This window comes from Mesoplodon mirus (assembly GCF_964341445.2).
Source record: "Mesoplodon mirus genome assembly, chromosome: 8".
NCBI lineage: Eukaryota > Metazoa > Chordata > Mammalia > Artiodactyla > Ziphiidae > Mesoplodon > Mesoplodon mirus.
The window spans coordinates 92,769,974-92,791,600 of NC_138984.1; the positions used below are offsets into that span (position 1 = coordinate 92,769,974).

At 39.8% G+C, this 21,627-nt stretch overlaps 1 protein-coding gene across 1 annotated transcript in view; it reads right to left on the reverse strand.

Annotated features, from left to right (window-relative positions):
* LOC309809376 (titin) overlaps positions 1-21,627 on the reverse strand; it is a 299,194-nt gene that overhangs the window by 233,402 nt on the left and 44,165 nt on the right. The window contains exons 23-41 of the mRNA XM_082630429.1: positions 21,291-21,547; positions 21,009-21,173; positions 20,740-20,908; positions 18,939-20,632; positions 18,520-18,801; positions 17,681-17,947; positions 17,311-17,583; positions 16,946-17,209; positions 16,592-16,852; positions 14,682-14,942; positions 13,876-14,139; positions 13,523-13,783; positions 13,144-13,404; positions 12,452-12,712; positions 11,794-11,935; positions 11,540-11,705; positions 9,544-9,775; positions 7,820-8,104; positions 7,461-7,586 (exon numbers count right to left, since the gene is read on the reverse strand). Of these exons, the coding sequence (XP_082486555.1) occupies positions 7,461-7,586; positions 7,820-8,104; positions 9,544-9,775; positions 11,540-11,705; positions 11,794-11,935; positions 12,452-12,712; positions 13,144-13,404; positions 13,523-13,783; positions 13,876-14,139; positions 14,682-14,942; positions 16,592-16,852; positions 16,946-17,209; positions 17,311-17,583; positions 17,681-17,947; positions 18,520-18,801; positions 18,939-20,632; positions 20,740-20,908; positions 21,009-21,173; positions 21,291-21,547 (5,891 nt within the window). The remainder of the gene's footprint in view (positions 1-7,460; positions 7,587-7,819; positions 8,105-9,543; positions 9,776-11,539; positions 11,706-11,793; positions 11,936-12,451; positions 12,713-13,143; positions 13,405-13,522; positions 13,784-13,875; positions 14,140-14,681; positions 14,943-16,591; positions 16,853-16,945; positions 17,210-17,310; positions 17,584-17,680; positions 17,948-18,519; positions 18,802-18,938; positions 20,633-20,739; positions 20,909-21,008; positions 21,174-21,290; positions 21,548-21,627) is intronic.

A 21,627-nucleotide genomic window follows, 5' to 3' on the forward strand; every position in this document is an offset into this window, starting at 1 on the left:
CGCTATGAGATTAGAAATGAATTAGAGGGAATAAAACGTAAAAAACACAAACACATGGAGGTTAAACAATATTTTACTAAATAACCAAGAGATCACTGAAGAAATCAAAGAGGAAATCAAAAAATACCTAGAGACAAATGACAATGAAAACAAGATGATCAAAAACCTATGGGATGCAGCAAAAGCAGTTCTAAGAGGGAAGTTTATAGCTATACAAGCCTACCTCAAGAAACAAGAAAAATCTCAAATAAACAATCTAAACTTACACCTAAAGGAACTAGAGAAAGAAGAACAAACAAAACCCAAAATTAGCAGAAGGAAAGAAATCATAAAGATCAGAGCAAAAATAAATGAAATAGAAACAAAGAAAACAATAACAAAGATCAATAAAACTAAAAGCTAGTTCTTTGAGAAGATAAACAAAATTGATAAACCATTAGCCAGACTCATCAAGAAGAAGAGAGGACTCAAATCTATAAAATTAGAAATGAAAAAGGAGACGTTACAACAGACACCACAGAAATACAAAGTATCCTAAGAGACTACTACAAGCATCTGTATGCCAATAAAATGGACAACCTGGAAGAAATGGACAAATTCTTAGAAAGGTATAACCTTCCAAGACTGAACTAGGAAAAATAGAAAATATGAACAGACCAATCACAAGTAATGAAATTGAAACCGTGATTAAAATTTTCCAACAAACAAAAGTCCAGGACCAGATGGCTTCACACGTGAATTCTATCAAACATTTAGAGAAGAGCTAACACCCATCCTTCTCAAACTCTTCCAAAAATTACAGAGGAAGGAACACTCCCAAACTCATTCTATGAGGCCACCATCACCCTGATACCAAAATCCGACAAAGATACTACAAAAAAAGAACATTACAGACCAATATCACTGATGAATATAGATGCAAAAATCCTCAACAAAATTCTAGCAAACAGAATCCAATGACACATTAAAAGGAGCATATACCATGATCAAGTGGGATTTATCCCAGGGATGCAAGGATTCTTCAATATACGTAAATCAATCAATGTGATACACCATAATAACAAATTGAAGGAGAAACACCATATGATCATTTCAATAGATGCAGAAAAAGCTTCTGACAAAATTCAATACCTATTTATGATAAAAACTCTCCAGAAAGTGGGCATAGAGGGAACCTACCTCAACATAATAAAGGCCATATATGACAAACCCACAGCAAACATCATTCTCAATGGTGAAAAACTGAAAGCATTTCCTCTAAGATCAGGAACAAGACAAGGATGTCCGCTCTCACCACTATTATTCGACATAGTTTTGGAAGTCCTAGCCATGGCAATCAGAGAAGAAAAAGAAATAAAAGGAATACAAATTGGAAAAGAAGAAGTAAAACTGTCACTGTTTGCAGATTACATGATACTATACATAGAGAATCCTAAAAATGCCACCAGAAAACTACTAGAGCTAATCAATGAATTTGGTAAAGTTGCAGGATACAAAATTAATGCACAGAAATCTCTTGCATTCCTATATACTAATGGTGAAAAATCTGAAAGAGAAATTAAGGAAACACTCCCATTCACCATTGGAACAAAAAGAATAAAATACCTAGGAATAAACCTACCTAGGGAGACAAAAGACCTGTATGCAGAAAACTATAAGACACTGATGAAGGAAATTAAAGATGATACTGACAGATGGAGAGATATACCATGTTCTTGGATTGGAAGAATCAATATTGTGAAAATGACTCTACTACCCAAAGCAATCTACAGATTCAATGCAATAGCTATCAAATTACCAATGGCATTTTTTACGGAACTAGAACAAAAAAATCTTAAAATTTGTATGGAGACACAAAAGACCCCGAATAGCCAAAGCAGTCTTGAGGGAAAAAAACGGAGCTGGAGGAATCAGACTCCCTGACTTCAGACTATACTACAAAGCTACAGTAATCAAGACAATATGGTACTGGCACAAAAACAGAAACATAGATCAATGGAACAAGATAGAAAGCCCATAGATAAACCCACGCACCTATGGTCAACTAATCTATGACAAAGGAGGCAAGGATATGCAATGGAGAAAAGACAGTCTCTTCAATATGTGGTTCTGGGAAAACTGGACAGCTACATGTAAAAGAATGAAATTAGAACACTCCCTCACACCATACACAAAAATAAACTCAAAATGGATTCAAAACCTAAATGTAAGACTGGACACTATAAAACTCTTAGAGGAAAACATAGGAAGGACACTCTTTGACATAAATCACAACAAGATCTTTTTTGATCCACCTCCTAGAGTAATAGAAAAAACAAAAATAAACAAATGGGACCTGATGAAACTTAAAAGCTTTTGCACAGCAAAGGAAACCATAAACAAGATGAAAAGAGAACCCTCAGAATGGGAGAAAATATTTGCAAGTGAATTAACTGACAAAGGATTAAACTCCAAGATATATAAACAGCTCATGCAGCTCAATATTAAAGAAACAAACAACCCAATACAAAAATGGGTAGAAGATCTAAATAGACATCTCTCCAAAGAAGACATACAGATGGCCAAGAAGCACATGAAAAGCTGCTCAACATCACTAATTATTAGAGAAATGCAAATCAAAACTACAATGAGGTATCACCTCACACCTGTCAGAATGGCCATCATCAGAAAATCTACAAACAACAAATGCTGGAGTGGGTGTGGAGAAAAGGGAACCCTCTTGTACTGTTGGTGGGAATGTAAATTGATACAACCACTATGGAGAACAGTATGGAGGTTCCTTAAAAAACTAAAAATAGAATTACCATATGATCCAGCAACCCCACTACTGGGCATATACCCAAGAAAACCATAATTCAAAAAGACGCATTCACTGCAGCACTATTTACAATAGCCAGGTCATGGAAGCAACCTAAATGCACATCAACAGATGAATGGATAAAGAAGTTGTGGTACATATATACAACGGAATATTACTCAGCCATAAAAAGGAATGAAATTGGGTCATTTGTTGAGACATGGATGGATCTAGAGACTGTCATACAGAGTGAAGTAAGTCAGAAAGAGAAAAACAAATATCGTATATTAACGCATGTATGTGGAACCTAGAAAAATGGTACAGATCAACTGGTTTGCAGGGCAGAAGTTGAGACACAGATGTAAAGAACAAACGTATGGACACCAAGGGGGGAAAGCCGCAGGGGGTGGGGATGGTGGTGTGCTGAATTGGACGATTGGGATTGACATGTATATACTGATGTGCATAAAATTGATGACTAAGAAGAACCTGCTGTATAAAAAAATAAATAAAATTAAAAAAAATAAAACTAGCTATTTCCACAGAAGGATTTGAACCATCTTAAAATGATAGAAAATAAAAACCCCAGATCAAGGATAAATATTACTATGTTGTTACAGTTTAAGATGATGTGCACTTCAAAAAATATTACACTGCCACTAAAGCAATAGCCCTGTAAGTCAAGCGTGGATTCAAATTTAGTTACTTGTTTCAAAAGCCAAAAATCAGAAGCCATCTTGTTTTTGGAATGTGGTCACTATATTACTTCCTTATCTCAAAACCACCCATGGGGATCTTCTAATAGTCCAATCCTCTAGTATTTGTTTGCACTGTTGCATAAATATTGGTTTATGAATATTCCCCTGCTTCCTACTAGGGTAGTTGTTATAAACTACAAGTTCCCCTTTTAAAGAAATAAATCTTTTTACTTCCTTAGGTAGCAAGGTAAGGTAGGAAATGCAATCCTGAGACTACAATTTACCAGCTGTGTGACCTTAGACATGTCAGTTAATCTCTGGACCAGTCTTCTCATTTGTAAAATAAGATGCATAATAATTCATGGGCTATTCATGGGCTATAAAATTGCTTTGTGAATTCAATGACATACACAGGGGAAAGGGCTTTATAAACAACAGGCCCAAGTCAGTCATTAAAGCGAGAATGTCTAACATCACAAGGGATCGGCAATAACTTACCTAATAAACAGGGCCATAGGATATACAAGTAATACCATCATCACATGGGATGTAAAAGTCACCCTACAAATACTTGGTTTGTTTGTTTAAACATCAATGGAAAGGGAAGGATGGAGAGTTTGGCGCTCTCTCTCCCTCACAAGGTTCCCTGCTTATTCTGCCTGACAACTTCTTCCTCTGGTGAATTGAGTGAAGCAGGAGGACAGGCATGAATTGCCAATAATAAATGAGCTAAAGGGCAAGACCTGTCTTGGTAATGGACTTGGTACTTCTGACTGGGCTGCCACTCTCTGCGTCAGTCACTGGCCTCTCATGGCTTCTGTGAGGCCACCCCACTGCCCCAGTTCCTCACCCCCACCACTCCACTGTATTTGGTCCCTGAGCCTCGTTCATTCTACCTCCTGGACTCTTGCGCAATCTACCCCCATCTTTCTCCTGACTCTCTCAGTTGTCAACACTTTCCAAGCCTATCATAATATGATAGCCTCTCTGCTGGTCCCTTACCTTCAGTCTCACCTCCCACATCTGTTCATTCCTCCTTTCATGATCAGAGTGTTGTTTCTAAAAAGAAACCCTGATCATGTTACCCAGGGGTTTCAAAATCTCTCAGTGGCTCCTCAAAGTAAACAAGATAAAATCTAAAGTCCTAAGCACAGAATACCAACACTTTAGGATCCGGCCCTTGCCTTCTTTTCTAGCTTCTCGTCCACTCATTACATCACTTTCCAACCATACTTAAACCACTTGCTGCCAGCACATGGAGTGTTCTGGCAAGCTTTTATGACTTTATAAATGTTGTTCTCTGCCTGGAGCACGACTGTGCTCATGAGCCTATTAATTCTTCAATGTGCAGTCCGTGCATCTTTCTCCAGCTCTCTCCCAGAGAGAGAGCACTGAGTAGGTGGGCTGTTACAGCACTTACAACCTTGGGATCAAGCTGTGCATGCACGTCTCCCCACCTACACACTGAGCTCCATGAAGGCAAGAGACAGGTCCTGGCATCCCTAGAACCTAGTGTAATGTCTCAATAGCAGGAACACAGATGTTGGTAGAATAAAACAAAAAAAAAGCTTAAATGAACAGTGGGCATTCCTCATTGCTAAACTTACCATCTCACTTAGCTAGCTGCCACTCTGCAAGCCACCAAATGATACTGACCATTATCTGTAGAGTGAGCACTAGCAAAAAGCTAGCTTTACTACAAGTTTTAAAATTCTACTTTTCCAAACTTCTCTTCCACCAGTAGGTGGCACCAGAGACCTTCAATAGATAACATTTCCACTTAACAAAAGCACCACCAGATTGCTCAGGACCATGCTCCATGCTTCAGCAAGTACTGAGTTCCCCAAAACGTGAGACTGGGGCCTCTGCAGACTCATATTTTTTTCCAATTTGTAGAAAGCAGAGCTGCACTTACTTTCTTAAGGGAAGTTGTGTGAATATTTTCAGTCTGAGGGGCATGAAACGTGATATGGTGAGCTTTTATTTTAAAAAGGCATTTATTCAGTGAATTTAATTTTTGTCATATAGAAAATACATTTATGAAAGGGTTCTAAAACCTCTGTATGTGTATTAATATTACCACACATAGAGAGTTAATGATCACATGAATTTATAAAGTCCATTCAAATATTTAAGGACATCAGTCACATTGAAAAGATATTTTTCTTTTTCTACCCCAATTGGAGTCTTGTAGAGAGCTTCAAATGTATGCTTGCAATGCCTTAAAGGCAAACTATAAAATGACTTATAAACTAAAGGGCACTATGCAAATATAGTTAAGACTACTACTTTAGATAATCCATATACATATATTTATTTGAAAAATTTCCTCTAAAAATTCAATGAATGGATAAATTCTTTAGTATGGCTTTAGTGAATTTGATATTAAAATGCATTTTTCTTTTTAGTAGGATATTACCGAATCAGTCCTCATTTCTTAATATTTGGCATTTTTCAAATACCATGCTCTGAAGTCACAAAGTCTATAGTATTTATCTATGTTGGTCACCCAATACCAGACTTTTATGTTTCTATAATTCCTCTCAATGGCCATAATAAAATTAATGTATTGAGCACCAGTCACTTGCTAGCCATGCCTGCAAGTGCTTTATATACCTCATATCCTTTAATTATGCTCATAAAATCAAACAGGTCTACTTGGTTTCTAGATCAGCATCTCCATCCCAGAGGAGGAAATCACTAGGTGATAGAAGCCCAATTGAAATGCTAACTTGCTTAAGAAAACGGCTCTTGGCAAGGCAGAGACTTGGCCATAACCTAATGGGAGAAGCACAATAAGCAAAGCAAATGTTTATTAGGAGTGCTGTGAGATGCCCGAGCCTGGAGAATTTCCCTTTGTGGTGGTATACAACAGTCAAGCAAATGAGGGAGTGATTCTCGTTCGGGATAAGGTTGATTTACCCTGTCCCTATGTGAGGTAGGTCTACAATCATCATTGGCTAGAAATGGCTCTAAACATTTTGTCTCATTCTACTAAGGTCAGACTCCTGGGGTGAGGGGAGGGGCTGGTGGTTCTGGGAAACATGCACCAATTAAAAATCCTAACAGCTAACAGAAGGAGGGATTACTGTATGAGGGGCGCTGCGATACGTGCTGATGTGGGTTAGCTGACATAATCATGACAATGATCTGAAGCGATTGATATCAGCCATTTAACAAGCATTCTTTTGTCCGATCAACAATTACTTACTGAGTACCTACTATGTATGGAGCTATTCTAGGACAAGGATCCACCCTTGCTTTCACAGAGCTTTCCTTCTAGTAGCTACTGCTTTTCAGGCACCATGTTCTCGGTACTAAGACAGAATCCCTGCCCTCATGAAATGTACATTCTAAGACTGAATGCAATATTATCCTCACTTTATTCATGAGGGAAAGAGAACCAGAGAAATCAGGTCTTTGCCGAAGGTCACAGAGTGGAGCCAAGACTCAAATCCAACCTCTCTGATCATAACGCCCCCACTTTTGTCCACTACAGGATACCACCTTCCAAAGGGATATGGCTTTTCACACAAGCACTGTCCATAGACTGAACGTCTTACATATAAATGGACTCTTAAAACATATGTAGATGCCATTATAATTAATCTAATAATAATTGTAGGTTTTGTCGTATTTTTTCAAGAGATAACAAAAGTGTAACTACAATCATAAAGAAAACATGACATTTTTCAAGTTTAAAACATTGAAAAACACTGAACTCATTCCTTTTTCTTAAAATTGTAGTTAAAAAAAACACATAACATAAAATTTATCACCTTAACCATTTTTAGGTGTACAGTCCAGTAGTGGAAAACACTGATCTAATTCTCAATTCAATAATCTAAGTAAGTTTTCTGCAAGATGCCCATGAAACTTCAAATTATGCATGAGAGGTAAGAAAACCTTTTCCTCACATCATTCTTTTTAAATATTAGCAACTCTACCTTTGCTTATAAACCTACCTGTTCCAGAAACTCTACATTGAAAGTGGGCTGGCCGTCCCTCAGAAGTGACGGTGTCCTGAAGTGGGGTGACGATGGCAGGAGGATAAACTGGCATTTCCTGATCAGGAGACACAACTTCTGGAACTAAAGGAAGGGACCACAAGACTTGTCAGGAGTAAGTCAGCCTACAGACCTCACAGAATGAAGCATGCCGAGTTCTCTTAATTTATCTGGCAGTGGAGCCCTTTCAAAGTTTCTAAGTTAGGTAGCAATCTACTTTTAGGAGCTCCAAGCTGTATTTTTAAATGCCCTGGGAGGATGCAAAAGCGGGTTTCCTAGGTTTTACTTTAAGCTGAGAAGTAGCAAGGCATTTCTACCTTCCACAGAGAGCGATGCTGAGGTAGTGACGGTTCCATAGTCATTCTTGGCTTCACAGGTATAGACGGCCGCGTCCTCTGGGAAGGCTTCGATGAGCAGAAGTGTGTACTCTTGCCCATCGTGAAGGAATTTGCACTTGAAACCAGTGGAAAGCAGCTGCTCTTCCTTGTACCAGGAAATTTTGGGCTGTGGTCTGCCAGATATCACAGCACAGAAGCGGGCGGGCTTGCCAGATTGCACGGTAACAGGCTGGAGCTCCTGCAGAATTTGGGGCGGTTCTGGGGCTGGGAAGAAAAGAAACAAATAGCCCATGAAAACACAGGAAAGCATAGGAAAATCTACGTTAATTTGTTGCCAGGTGGTTATGCACCCCGAAACAAAACTTCGGAATGGTGATATCTTTACTTGCCTCAGAATATTAGAACATTCTTTGTGCTAAGAAGGAAAAAAAATTGGAATTTTGTCCCTAAGTAGAGGGAGATACTTTTGATGTTTGGTGTGTGTGTGGGGGTGATGCTGGGAGTGCTGAGTTTTTCAGCATAACACGGTCACCCCTTTCCTGGCTGGGATCTGGATCAGGGTGGCAATGGACAGTCCTCTAAAGAATGCTAGAACACTTCCATATGTTACCTATTTTTAACAGTCGTTTGGGCAAATCATGTGGTGAGGTGGCTCATCCCATTCAGGTTCGGTTTTCAGGTATTTGTGTATATGTAATAGTCATTTTTTTAATATACAGGGGCCAGTGAAGTGCAATCAGTATGTATGAATGAATGAATGTCATTTTAGATCTAAAGGCAATTAGGTAATTTTTTAAAAAATTCAGCTTTCCTGTTATGCTAGTTATAACATATTCTTGGTGTTGTGATGACTGAGGGAAACTGGGTCGTTCATGGAACCAAGAAATGGGGAGAAATGACTTCTGTGAGGCTGATTTCTGACACAGCCATATGGGTAGACCTTTAGTTCTCTGTGCCTCAGTTTCTCTACCACTAATATAGAAATAATAATAACTGGATACCATGACCATTTGGTCTTCTAGGGACCAAGGGGATGTTGGCAATATGGTTCATTTTTATGAAACTTGAGATTACTCTTACTGTTCCTTGATCTGTCTCAGGGGTATGTGTTCAGACAGGTAGGACCCAAGGTCAGGACAGGAATGGATCTAGACCAGCCGCAGATTCAGCTCTAAGGTTTCTAATGAGGAAAGTGGATGGTTTAATGGTGCTCCTCTGAGGACTTGGTAGCATATGGAATCCCCCACTAAAGTCAGACTCTGGTCCTAGGGCATGGAGCTCACCTGTGGCTTCCTAGGTTCTCCCAGGCATGCCCTAACAGAGGCTGGAAATGCCCCATCACTTGGTAGTGCTACTAGTATTCAAGCAGTTAGGGCCAAGGGCAGAGAACTAGAACAGCTGAAAACCGTACCTAGAAACCCATTTGGGGTCTGTTATAATTGACATACAGTGGATGTTCAATAATGTTGACCAAACTAAATAAGGATCTAGCCATTAGGTGCCTTCTGGAAATGACATCTTTGTCCTTTTAACAGCTACCATCCCATTTCCACGGGTATAATATGAAAATAAATGTAATGACTTCAAACATATGAGTACCATGGGTTCTTGAGAAATTGCCTGGAAACTACCAGAACTTCAGTAAGTTGAAAGGGAGGATTATTACAGATGGATGCACAAAATATGTTAATATCTCTACCTACCATTGACGTAGAGGGTAACAGAACTCCTGTTCCTTCCTGCCACAAAGGTGTATTCACCAGCATCGCTATGCCTGGTCTCAGAGATAAACATCCGGTGGATTCTTCTCTCCACCACATACTGGTGTCGTTCTTGAACTTGGAAATTGATTTCAATGCCGTCTTTATACCAGTGGGCATCTACATCATCTTCATTGACCTCAAACTCAACGACAGCACGTTGTTTCTCAATAACCTTTTAATGGAGCAACAGGAAAAGAAAATTGAAGCCCTGGTGTCCTTTCGGTTTTAACCTGTTTCCAAAACAGCTCATTTGAAGAGCATGTCAAACCTATATTTTATGATATAGAAAGTTGACTGGTTATAGCACATTCTAAGTTTTCCTGCATATCCTTGGACAAAAGGTGCCCATACTTCTTTTGCTTACATTTGCACGGAGGCAATGATTTCATCCTTAAATGTTTGCTCCTTAGTTAATCATAACAGAAATAATGACACTTTGCGGTACTTCCCTGGTGGCGCAGTGGTTAACAATCCGCCTGCCAGTGCAGGGGACACAGGTTCAATCCCTCAATCCCTGGTCCGGGAAGATCCCACATGGCATGGAGCAACTAAGCCCATGTGCCACAACTACAGCCTGCACACCACAGCGGCTGAAGCTCGAGTGCCTAGAGCCTGTGTTCCTCAACAAGAGAAGCCACTGCAATGAGAAGCCTGTGCACTGCAACAAAGAGTAGCCCCCGCTCACTGCAACCAGAGAAAGCTTGCGCGCAGCAACAAAGACCCGACACAGCCAAAAGTAAATAATAAAATAAAATAAAAATAAAAAAAGAGATAATGACACTTTACATCTGAAGGCTGTTTATCATTGACAAAGTTCTTTTAAGTTACTATTCAATGTGATTTCATATGATGTGAACCTTGTAGGCTAGGTAGGAACTATTATCCTCATTTTTAAAAGTGGCAAAATCAAGGTTCAGAATTGGTCAATAAAGGATGCAGGACATATGTGGGTTATCTGAGTATGCATCGAAGGCTTTTTCACTCTGGCCTAATGTAATGCCTGGCTCTCCTTGGACGAGCAATATGATAAACATGAGCTCAAGTGATACTTCTCTTCACATGTTATCTCCCCGTTACATCACGTGGGAAGACTGGCACCCATGAGGACAAGCCGTACATGTGCAGTCAAGAGCAAAGGTGTTTGCTCAGTATCCCTGCTAGGAATCCAGCTTTGCTCAAACTGGTCTTCCTCTTGGACCTCGGAGGGAGTTTTCCCAGTCAAGTCCCCACACAGCTGCCTCTCCAAGGTAGAAGGCTTCTGAGAAAATGCCACCTTGTTCTGAATTCCCTTAATTCCAGTTGCTGTGCGAACACCACAATTTAAATTTTAGTTCCTTTAGGGTTGATGTTGCTTGGGTAAGTGGCCATTTGACAGTGAAGTCTACAGCTGCTTTCATTAAAGTATTTAGACAGCTGCGAAGGATACACTTATTCCCTAAGCGAGAGGAAACTGTGACTAAGTTGATGTCAGTCAGCACAAGAGTGTAAGCTGGTAGGGATAAGCTGATTTCATTTTTTTAGAAGACTGTGGTTAGAAAATTTAAAAGTCAAAAAATTAAGTGACATTCTCTATGAGGACACGGGGATGGGGAAGGGTAAGCTGGGACGAAGTGAGAGAGTGGCATGGACATATCTACACTACCAAATGTGAAATAGATAGCTAGTGGGAAGCAGCCGCATAGCACAGGGAGATCATCTCAGTGCTTTGTGTCCACCTAGAGGGGTGGGATAGGGAGGGTGGGAGGGAGACGCAAAAGGGAGGGGATATGGGGACATATGTATATGTATAGCTGATTCACTGTGTTATGCAGCAGAAACTAACACACCATTGTAAAGCAATTATACTCCAATAAATATGTTAAAAAAATTAAGTGACAAAATGATAGATTAGGAGCTACTGATGACTACTCCAAAAATTCAGCATGTGGACAATTACCTGAACCTCCCTTTTAATGCTTCGGATGCGAACGTCTCTGCCCTCTACAAAGAGGTTGGCAGTGGACATGTTGCCTCCAGCCACCACTGTGTACTTCCCAGCATCAGACATCCGGGTGGATGGGATCAGAAGGCGGTGGACGTATTTCTCCTTCTGTATCTTTATTCTATGGAAGAAAGGGAAATTGAGGTTTAACGTATGATGACTCAAAGGAAACTGGGAATCACTGGGATGTGGCAAACAAACCAACGGACCTGTCCACAAGCTGTAGCTCTTGGCCATCTTTCATCCACTGCACAGTGATGTCAGGTTCAGAAACTTCACATTCAAACATGGCTCGCCTCTTCTCGAGAACCTTAATGTCTTTAATGTGTTTCCTAAATTCTATATGACGAGCTGGAGAACAGCATGTAAAAAAATTAATCTTTCCAACAGCTTTGCTAAGATATAATTCACATACTATACAATTCACCCAGTGAAAGTATACAATTCAGTGTCTTTCTGTATATTCAGAGCTGTGCAACCATCACTGTAATTAATTTCAAAGCATTCTCATTACCCCCAAAAAACCATGTACCCCTTAGCCATCACCCTCCAGACCCCTCCCTTTGTTCTCCCCTCAGACTTAGGCACCAATCTATGTCTCTACAGATTTGTGCACTCCGAACTTTTCCTATAACTGGAATCATACAATATGTGGTTCTTTGTGACTGGCTTCTTTCACTTGGTATAAAGTTTTTTAAGGTTCATCCATGTTGTAGTATGTATCAGTACCTCCTTTTTATTGCTGAATAATATTTCATTGCGTGGATATACCTCATTTTATTTATCCATTCATTAGCTGATGCTCTAACATTTTATATAGTGTGTTTGCCATTTATTTTTATGGATATGACATTTATGAAACCATACCTTCCACATAAAGAGTGGCTGTCGAGGTAGCTTTTCCAGCCACAAAGGTGTACTCAGCAGCATCCCCAAAGTGAACATTCCTGATGTTCAGTGAGTGGGTGAGCTTTTTGGTTCTCATCTGGCACCTGTCAGTTGATTTGATTTCCACACCATTCTTTAACCATTTGTAAGAGATGCCTTCATAGTTCACTGTTACCTCAAAGGTAATAGTGTCTTTTTCTTCAGCATTGATGTCCTTCAGCATGGATGTAATCATGATTGCTGCAAAGGGGGAAGGAAATACACCCAAGGAGATTTTGTGTCAATACGACGTGGGTTATAACAGGCACAGAATGAAAACTTGGAATGTTCTTAGTAGGTCTGTTTAGGTATCACAGTTCAGAGAGATGAGCCATGATACCTTCCAGGTACCCCTCTACAGGACAATGTCAAGTGACAGGGGAACAGAAAAAGTAAGAGATAGACAATGGAGCATCTTTATAGGTAGCCTTTCAATGCTACCCTAATCAAAAATTGTATCCAGATGCCTAACTCAGTGTGGACACAGTAGATGTTTCAATCAAGGTAACTGGTCAGGAAGAAAAAGTATAGGCTATGGAATAACAATGAGTCTACTGGATATTCTGTGTGTGTGTGTGTGTGTGTGTGTATATATATATATATATATATATTTGTATATATATTTTACTTACGGGTCACTTTCAGGGTGGCGCTGACTTGGTCATTGCCACAGACAAATGTGTATTCTGCTGAGTCCTCTGTGCTGGTGTTCATGATGATCAGCTGGTGGAGTTTTCCCTGCACCACGATCTTGAACTTTTCACTCATTTCAATCTCCACCCCATTCTTTAGCCACATGGAAGGCACGTTGAAGTGGGAGACCTCACACTCAAAGGAGGCAGTTTTGGTCTCAGGTACCTCAATGTTTTTCATGGTTTTTGTAATATGTAATGCTTGGGGAAATCAGAGAACACTTCGGTTAATATATTTTATTGTAAAAAAAAAGATGGAGCAAACGAATGAATACATGGAGATCACCTAGAAATGCCACAGGGGTTGCCTCATACTTACTCTCCACGAATAGTTTCGCTTTGCATTCCAATTGCCCCACCACAGCTGTATATTCCCCAGCGTCCAAGGGGGAAATATGCTGCAGCATCAGTTTGTGGACCTTCCTTTCTGAAACCAGCCTGTGTTTGTCACTCGGCTTAATCTCCACATTCTTGTGGAACCATTTCACTGGCACTGTGTCGTGGGAAACGCTAACTTCAAAGGCAACGGTGGCATTTTCCAAGGCAGTCACATCCTTTGGCTTCTTAATGATTTTGACGGCTAATGAGGAAAGTTGAAGCCATTTAGTGATATGGTTAACTTCATGGTAACCACGAGTTGGCTACGTGTAAAGTGTTTCTAAGTCAACTTACTCTCAACGTGCAGTCTGGCACTGGCTCCCAGCCTTCCAAGCTTGAAGCCATAAACAGATTCATCCACAACGGCACAGTTTTTAATTCTCAGAGAGTAAATTGTCCCTTTGACTGAGACAGTGTACTTGTCATTGGATTCCAGCACAACCCCGTTTCTGATCCACTGGACACCTTTTACATTAGGGTGTGTGAGCTCCAAAGTGAAAACAGCATCTTGCGTCTCTGTCACCGTGAGGTTCTTCAGAGTCTTCTTAATTTTCACAGCTGAAGACAAATTTATGATTTGTTTAGAAAATAAAGATGATACCATTCAGGTAAGAGAAGTCCCAGATAAGATTGTCACCGGGTCATATTGCAAAAGAATGGTTATCAAAGAATTTGCAGTTATGCAGCATCTCTAGAGTTTTTAAAAGACACTTCGAGATTATTCAGGAAAACCTGGGGTCCAGTTTGAAATGTACCTTGTATAATGTCTTTTCTATACTTGAATGAGATGTAGTTTGCATAGCTGTATATTAATAACTTAATCAATGGATTGGAGAAGAGTGAAAGAAGAATATGGACTGAGAGCATCTAATTTGCTGCTCCACAGAGCTGGAACCTAAGACGTGGCTTCTTCACATTAACTCATAAGCAATTTTGCACCTTGTGGTACATGGCTCAGAAAGAAATTTCGAGAGTTTATAATGATTTTATGAAATGTGGATTTATGGCATCCAAAATGATTATACCATTTGACTTTTAGAATAACTGTCAAAAATATAATACGATTTTTTAGTGGATAAATCTGTTATTCTATCACTGACCTTCAACTTTAAGTTTGGCAGATGTTTTGGAAGTGGCCACCTTGTAGGTGTATTCTCCAATGTCATCTAGTTTGGTGGCAGCAATGATAAGCCTCCTTTTGTGGCCATCAGATTTACTTCTGATGTTTTTACTCAGTGGTAGGTGTTTGCCATCCTTCAGCCATTCTCCTTCGGAATCTGGGTTGGCAACTTCACATTCAAACACAGCTTCCTGGGATTCAGCTACAGTCTGATCTGTGAGTGGCTTGGAGATGGCACCCCCTTTGGAACAAGAGAAGTACAAGTGTGAGTCTTTTAAAAATATTTATACAATAGAAAAATCTTTGCACAATTAAATATAAAACATCAAATTTTAAAACATGATTCTGAACATCATGAAATGTCTAATAAGATTATTTTTACGTACTTTAAGAAGGTATCACAGAAACCCCTCATTCTAAGTATGCATCACTGATAACCAGGGAAACTACTGGAATCAGAAAGGTTTTGCAAAGGAAAAGCAACTGTTAGGTTATACAGAACTATAAGAACCTTAATGTGAAGCACACCTCATGGACGGCCCGTAACTCAGTTCCTTCCTCAAAGCATTCTGCTTAGTCTTCTAAGGATGATTTCCTGAAAATACATCTAATATCTGACTGGAAAAAATTTTGCTGAACAAAATGTATAGTCATCAATGTTTCTAGAAGATTAGGGATTCCTATATACTAAAAAATCACTGTTTTGACAAATGTCTTCTCTTCTACAAAGTTTTCCCCCATTGCCTCCAATGCCATCATCCACTGGCAGAAATAATTACTCCTTCATCAAGTTAGTTGATAATGTATCTGTCCCTCTCTATATTGTGAATTCCTCAAAAAAAATATCATGCCATATTCATTTTTGTATCCTGAGTTCCTAGCAGCATCTGGCCAATGGCAGGTACTTTAAAAATGTTGGGTGAAATCCATAGAGGCTCATAGTTTTTTCTTGTTTCCACACATTTAAAAACATGTAATTTATATTAAACATATCAAAGCTCAGAATCTAAAATTCTGTTTCAGAAGTTTTTTTCATGGTCAAATCTTTGAGGAAATCTTATAATGTAATAAAGTATAAACCATGAAATTTTCATACCAAAGAAGACACTATTCCCACTTGACTTGCTTATATACCACGGATTGCACAATTTAATCTCCTCAAAACCTAAATTGTTATGTACCAAACAAATGAATGATGATGCCTAGTTTTTTCTTTACAGTTGGTTTAGACTTTTGATTCTTCATTTTTAAGCTGGTGGCTTCTGCTGAGAATGGTCTACTTCATTTCACAAGAGACACACAGACACATACATTGAGGTATATTTTTAAAATATTCATTGGGTTAATTATAAAGTATGAAGGGAACAAAGAAAACAAAAGTGAATGAAACAAGAGCAATAAAAAAAAAAGAAATACATCTTTACAGTAGGAGAGTTTAAATAAAACTCAGTCCAAACGTTAACTCATCAATCTATCATGTGCAACGTATTGGACTATACAAAGATGAGAAAGAAGCAATTCCACATTTGGGGAGCATCTACTCAGGTGTGGGAAGAAGAAACGGGGAATAAAACAAGTATATGAGTCAGGGTCATGAAAGAAACACACATAAAGTGATCCTGAGGTTGGAGTATTAAGATCTTCTACAAATGGGAAGATCAAGGAAGGCTTCACAAAGGAGATGGCTTTTGAGCTACGACTTCCTGGAAGAACATTTGGAATTTAGCCTGATGGGAATAGTGTCAAGGGTATTATTGGTTTTGAGAACAGCATAAGCAGAGGCAAGGAAGTGGGAAACTGGTGGGAATTTGGGAGGAAATGAGCAATGATTTCTTAAGTTAAAACAACTGCCCTACATAAGAACTTAGGTTAAATGATTAATGTACTAACCTGCCACGGTAAGTTTTCCAGATGTCATATTTTCTCCAGCATAAAATGTATATTTCCCTTCATCGTCTTTCATCATATTTAGAACCGTCAACTTATATATTTTTCCATGAGCTTCAATTTTATATTTAGAACTGGGTTTGATTTCCTTGTCCTTAAAATTCCACAAGACATCAATTCCTGAGTGGGACAGTTCAACTTCCAAGACCACATTTTGGGTCTCTGTACAGGTAAGGTCCTGAAGACCTCTGATAATTTTAATTTCTGGAGGGAAAAATAAAATAATCACTTGGTTACTATTATACTGGGAAAATAGAATGCTTAAAATAATACTAAGTGACATGGGACAATTCTTACTTTCTACAGAAAGATCACAGCTGGTTTCAACTCTGCCAACCATCAGCTTGTAAGGACCTTCATCTGAAGCATAGGTCCGGTTAATCACAAGTCGCTGCTTAGTGCCTTTGACAATGGCATGCACGCGATCATCAGGCTTGATTTGTTCATCATTTAAGTACCACTTAACAGAAGTCACATCAGGGACCGAGACCTTACATTCGAGCACAGCCTTGGTGCCCTCAAGCACGTTAATGTCTTTTAGAGGGGCTATCACATCAACACCTGCAAAACCACACACACACAAAAGAATTGTGAATACAAATGTTGTTGGAAACGTGTGCTCACTTGACAGCATACAACAAGACTATGTAAGTCGCACTCACTGTAGACAGAGACGCGCCCACTGGTTGACAGTCCAAGGGCAGGAAGGGTGAAGGAGTAATGTCCAGCATCCTCCTTAGTCATGTCTTCAATAAGCAGCATGTGTGACTGCTTGTCTATCACAATGTGAACCCTGTCGCCTGGCTGCACTTCTTCGCCATCCTTCACCCAGACACCTTCCACATTCTCTAAGGAGACTTTAACTTCAAGCTGAACAATGTCACCCTCGCAGACTTTTTGATCACTGAGTCCTTGTAGGATAGCAACGGGGCGGGCTGTGAAATATGGGGAGAAAAAAGAATGTTATGATTATTTATTATCAATAAGCCATAGTGATGCTCACTGCAGGCTGACAGGAAGGGGAAGGCTTACGTTTCATCTTTAGTTTACAGGTTGTCTTTTTCCCGTCGACAACAAAGCTGTATTCTCCCTGGTCCTCTTTGGTCACATCCTTGACTGTGAGGTTCTGACGTCCACGGCGAGATGTAATTGTGTACTTGCCATTGGATTTAAGCTCCACATCATTATGATACCATTTGCCTTCTATATTTTCCGGGGTTATAATGCACTCTAACTCTCCTGAAAATGATTCTGGAACTTCTATGTCCTGAAGTTCTTTCACAAACTCAATGACTGCACCTGAGGCATAAGAGAAGGAGAAGTTAATTTCCCTGGAGAGTTATGCATCTAGACTTAGGATAGAGAAAATTCCTTGTAAATCTCTTATCCCGCCCCCCACCCCCCATACTATCAGGAATATTCTTAATATTTAACTGCTGGACTGAGAAATAAATTGTCAATTAAAAGGAGTTACTTTAATTTAAAAAGTATTTTTAAAGCACAGAATTATATTTCAATAAAAAATTTAAAAGCAAGATATCAGAATGACCTTGCTTTTCAAAATCCAAATTGTCAGGAATTCCCTGGTGGTCCAGTGGTTAGGACTCAGCGCTTTCACTGCCAAAGGTGCGGGTTCGATCCCTGGTCGGGGAACTAAGATCCCACATGCCGCACAGTGCAGCCAAAAAAAATAAAAATAAAAAACCCAAATTGTCAATATTCTTAATTACCAGTATAAATTCATGAGTCTTGCTATGGAGCTTATATTTAATTCCCAAGTAACTCATTTTATGAAGTGAAAATTGCATAGCTAATTTTATCACATACTAAGGGTGACTTTAAAACTTAGGAATGAAATCATTATTTACTACCTTCGACAATAAGTTTAGCCGTTGTTTTTACGTTTTCATCTTCGGCAAGTACACAGCTATAGTCTTCAGCATCAGATGTGTCGACTGTCAGGACGGAGAGGAAGTGAACTTTCCTGTCAGAGAGCATCCTATATTTATTTCCCGTGTGAACCTCCACGCCATCCTTATACCATTTCACTTTGACAAATGGCTCTGAGGTTTCACATTCAAATGTTGCCATGGTGTCTTTTTCCTTAGCAACAACATCTTGTAATTCCTGTGTGAAAGTGATCAATTGCTTGGCTATAAGAAAAAGGAAAAAAAAAAGCACATTAAATTCACAATTTGGATAATGGGAAAAGAAAATAAAAAGAAATACACTACTGGATATTCATGGCTAAATAGAAACAGATCCATCAAGTGAAAGAAATTCAAATTACCCTGGACGAGTAAGAATGCGTGACTTGAGGTTTCCCCAGCTATATTGATGGCTTTTACCATGATGCTGGCAGAGTCCTCAGCCGTCACATCTCTTATGACCAGCTCACAGACATTGTCTTCAGGCCAGTACCAGTAGATTCGGTCAGAGCGCTCAATCTTTACACCGTTTTTGTACCACTCACATTCAGGATCTGGTTTCCCCACCACTCTGACCCGGAAGTGTACATCAGATCCGTGGCCCACTGTTTGGCTTTGGATTCTTTCAAAGATTTTAGGAGCCTCCATACTAGGACTTAGTTCAATTTTATCAGGTTTAAAAGTTGGAATAGTGATTTTGCCTTCTTCTGCAAGAGCTTTCTTCTCCTCTTCAGTTAACTCTTTGGTCCAGTGGAGAAGTTCATCTTTTGTCTTCCTTAGAAGTTCTTCATAGGATTCATCCTTCTTACGAGACTTGAGCTCCACAGCAGTAATGGCTTCATAATAGCCTTCCTCAGTCCTGCGCTTGAACTTACTACGCAGCTCTTCTGACTCTTCAGGCACTTTTTCACGAGTAATTCTTTCAGCCCTTTTCAACCTCACAATTTCCTTAGTTTCAGTGGTGTCAGCAGGTCTGTCTACCTTTTGTACTTCGAACTGAAGTTTTCCAGGTTCATGTATGTGAAACTCAGGCTTTGGCTCAGGGGCTCGCCTAAGGACAGACCTAAAATCTTCCCTCTGTTGGATCTCAAGCTTCACTTTATGCTCTATCACACCTTCAGGGTTTTCTGCAGTGACCTTGACTTCACCTGTATCATATGATTTGCAGTCCACGATGTCCAGATAATGAATGCCATCATAGCGAACTCTGAATCGTTTGCTTTTGCGGATGAGCTGCCCATTGAGGTACCAGTTGACTTTGGGCTGAGGGTAGCCTGTCACTCGGCAGCGGAATCTGGCGGTCTCCCCTTCAAGTACTCTTGCTGGCTCTGGGAACAAGACGATGTCTGGCTTTTGCTTCTCTTTTTGATCGGTTGTCACACTTGTAAGGGCACCTTCATGAGCCATCCGCTCTAATTCCTCAATTCTCTGTAAGCCTTTCCTCCCCTCAGGCAATTGAGATTCTTCCACGAGACTCTTCTCATCTTTGACAATAAGGGTAGCAGATGTGTGATCTGTTCCGTATTTGTTAGTAGCTCTGCAAGTAATGATACCACTGTCTCTGGAATATGCAACTCCATAATCAAGGCTGCAATACCCAAATTCATTGATCATACGGAGCCTGTTGGCAGCTTCCAGTGGCTTTCCATCATGGAGCCATTCCACCACCATCGTTGGGTCACCAATTGGTGTTAGCCTGCATTCAAAGTGGGCAGGCCCAAAGCGCTTGAGTCTTAAGGAAGTGAGTTTTTTCTTGAAAAATGGTTTCTGTTGTTTCTCTTTGTCATAGAGGTCACCCTCTTCCCATTGCTCTTGACCATATCGCAAATGGAGGGGCTCCAGTTCTGGGGCTGCAATCTCCTTTGCTCTATATGTCCCTCGTGGGATGATTAATTTTCTCTCTGGCTCAGGCTCTGCAAACTCAACTTCAACATTTACTTTGCATCTTGTAGTGTCTCGGCCAGCCTTATTAATGGCAGTTGCAGTGTACCAGGCAGAGTCTTGGCTGACAGTGGAGTCAATTTTAAGGGCAGCTTCTCCCTTGGTTCCTTCAATTCTGTTAAAAGTGGGAAAATTAATCATCAGTACAGAAGTAGTTGTGGCTTCCTTGGTTATTGGATTTGTGTAATGAGCTTAGTTTTATTATTTTTCAAGCAAATTTACCTGATTTTTGGATATTTATGAGGTACGATGATCTCACTGTTTTTCAACCATATGATGTCAGGGTTGGGGTTACCCGTAGCTCTGACTTTCATTTCAAGTGGGGAACCTTCCTTTATGTTGAGATTTTTCAGTTTTTCCACAAACACTGGTTTTACCTGATGTTCCACAGCTGAAACAGAAAGGTCATGATTCTGAGTGAGTAGGGCTGAACTACCTGTTTATATCCCAGGTGATAAGGTAATTTCTTTTTTAATCTTCAGAGCAAATACCTTCCACGGTTAAAATCACTGAAATTGATGATTTTCCTGCCCTGTTTTGGGCAACCACAGTCCATTCTCCAGAATCACTGGGTGTTGCAGGGACAATAATTAGTGATTGGGTACCATCTTCTTTAATGACTACTTTATGGGTATAGTCATTGACAATTTGCTGACCTGTAAAAAAATTGAGTAAAAAAGAAAACATGTTAAAATCGTTATTTTTAAATTGTTAGACACACATATAAGCTTACTTTTGTGTTTAATGATTTTTGAGCAAAAACTTATACTTACCGTCATGAAACCAGAAGGTCTCTGGCATAGGTCGACCCACGACCTTTAAGTCAAATCTGGCAGTCTGTCCTTCTAAACATTTGAAAGAAGTAGGTTTCAACACAAAGACTGGCTTATACAGTCTCTCAAGCTGTGACTCATCTGTTTCCTCCAGCCTACGTCCAGGAGACATCCGTGCAGGGGACATCCGTAGAGGGGACATCCGTGCAGGGGACATGCGTATCGGAGATCTGCTCACTGAACGTGGAGAGATGGACCTGAAAGAAAAAGGCAAAGCAGAATATTTTCATGAGGCATAGAGAAAACTCAGCAAGACAAAGCTCTTTCTTAATGTTAT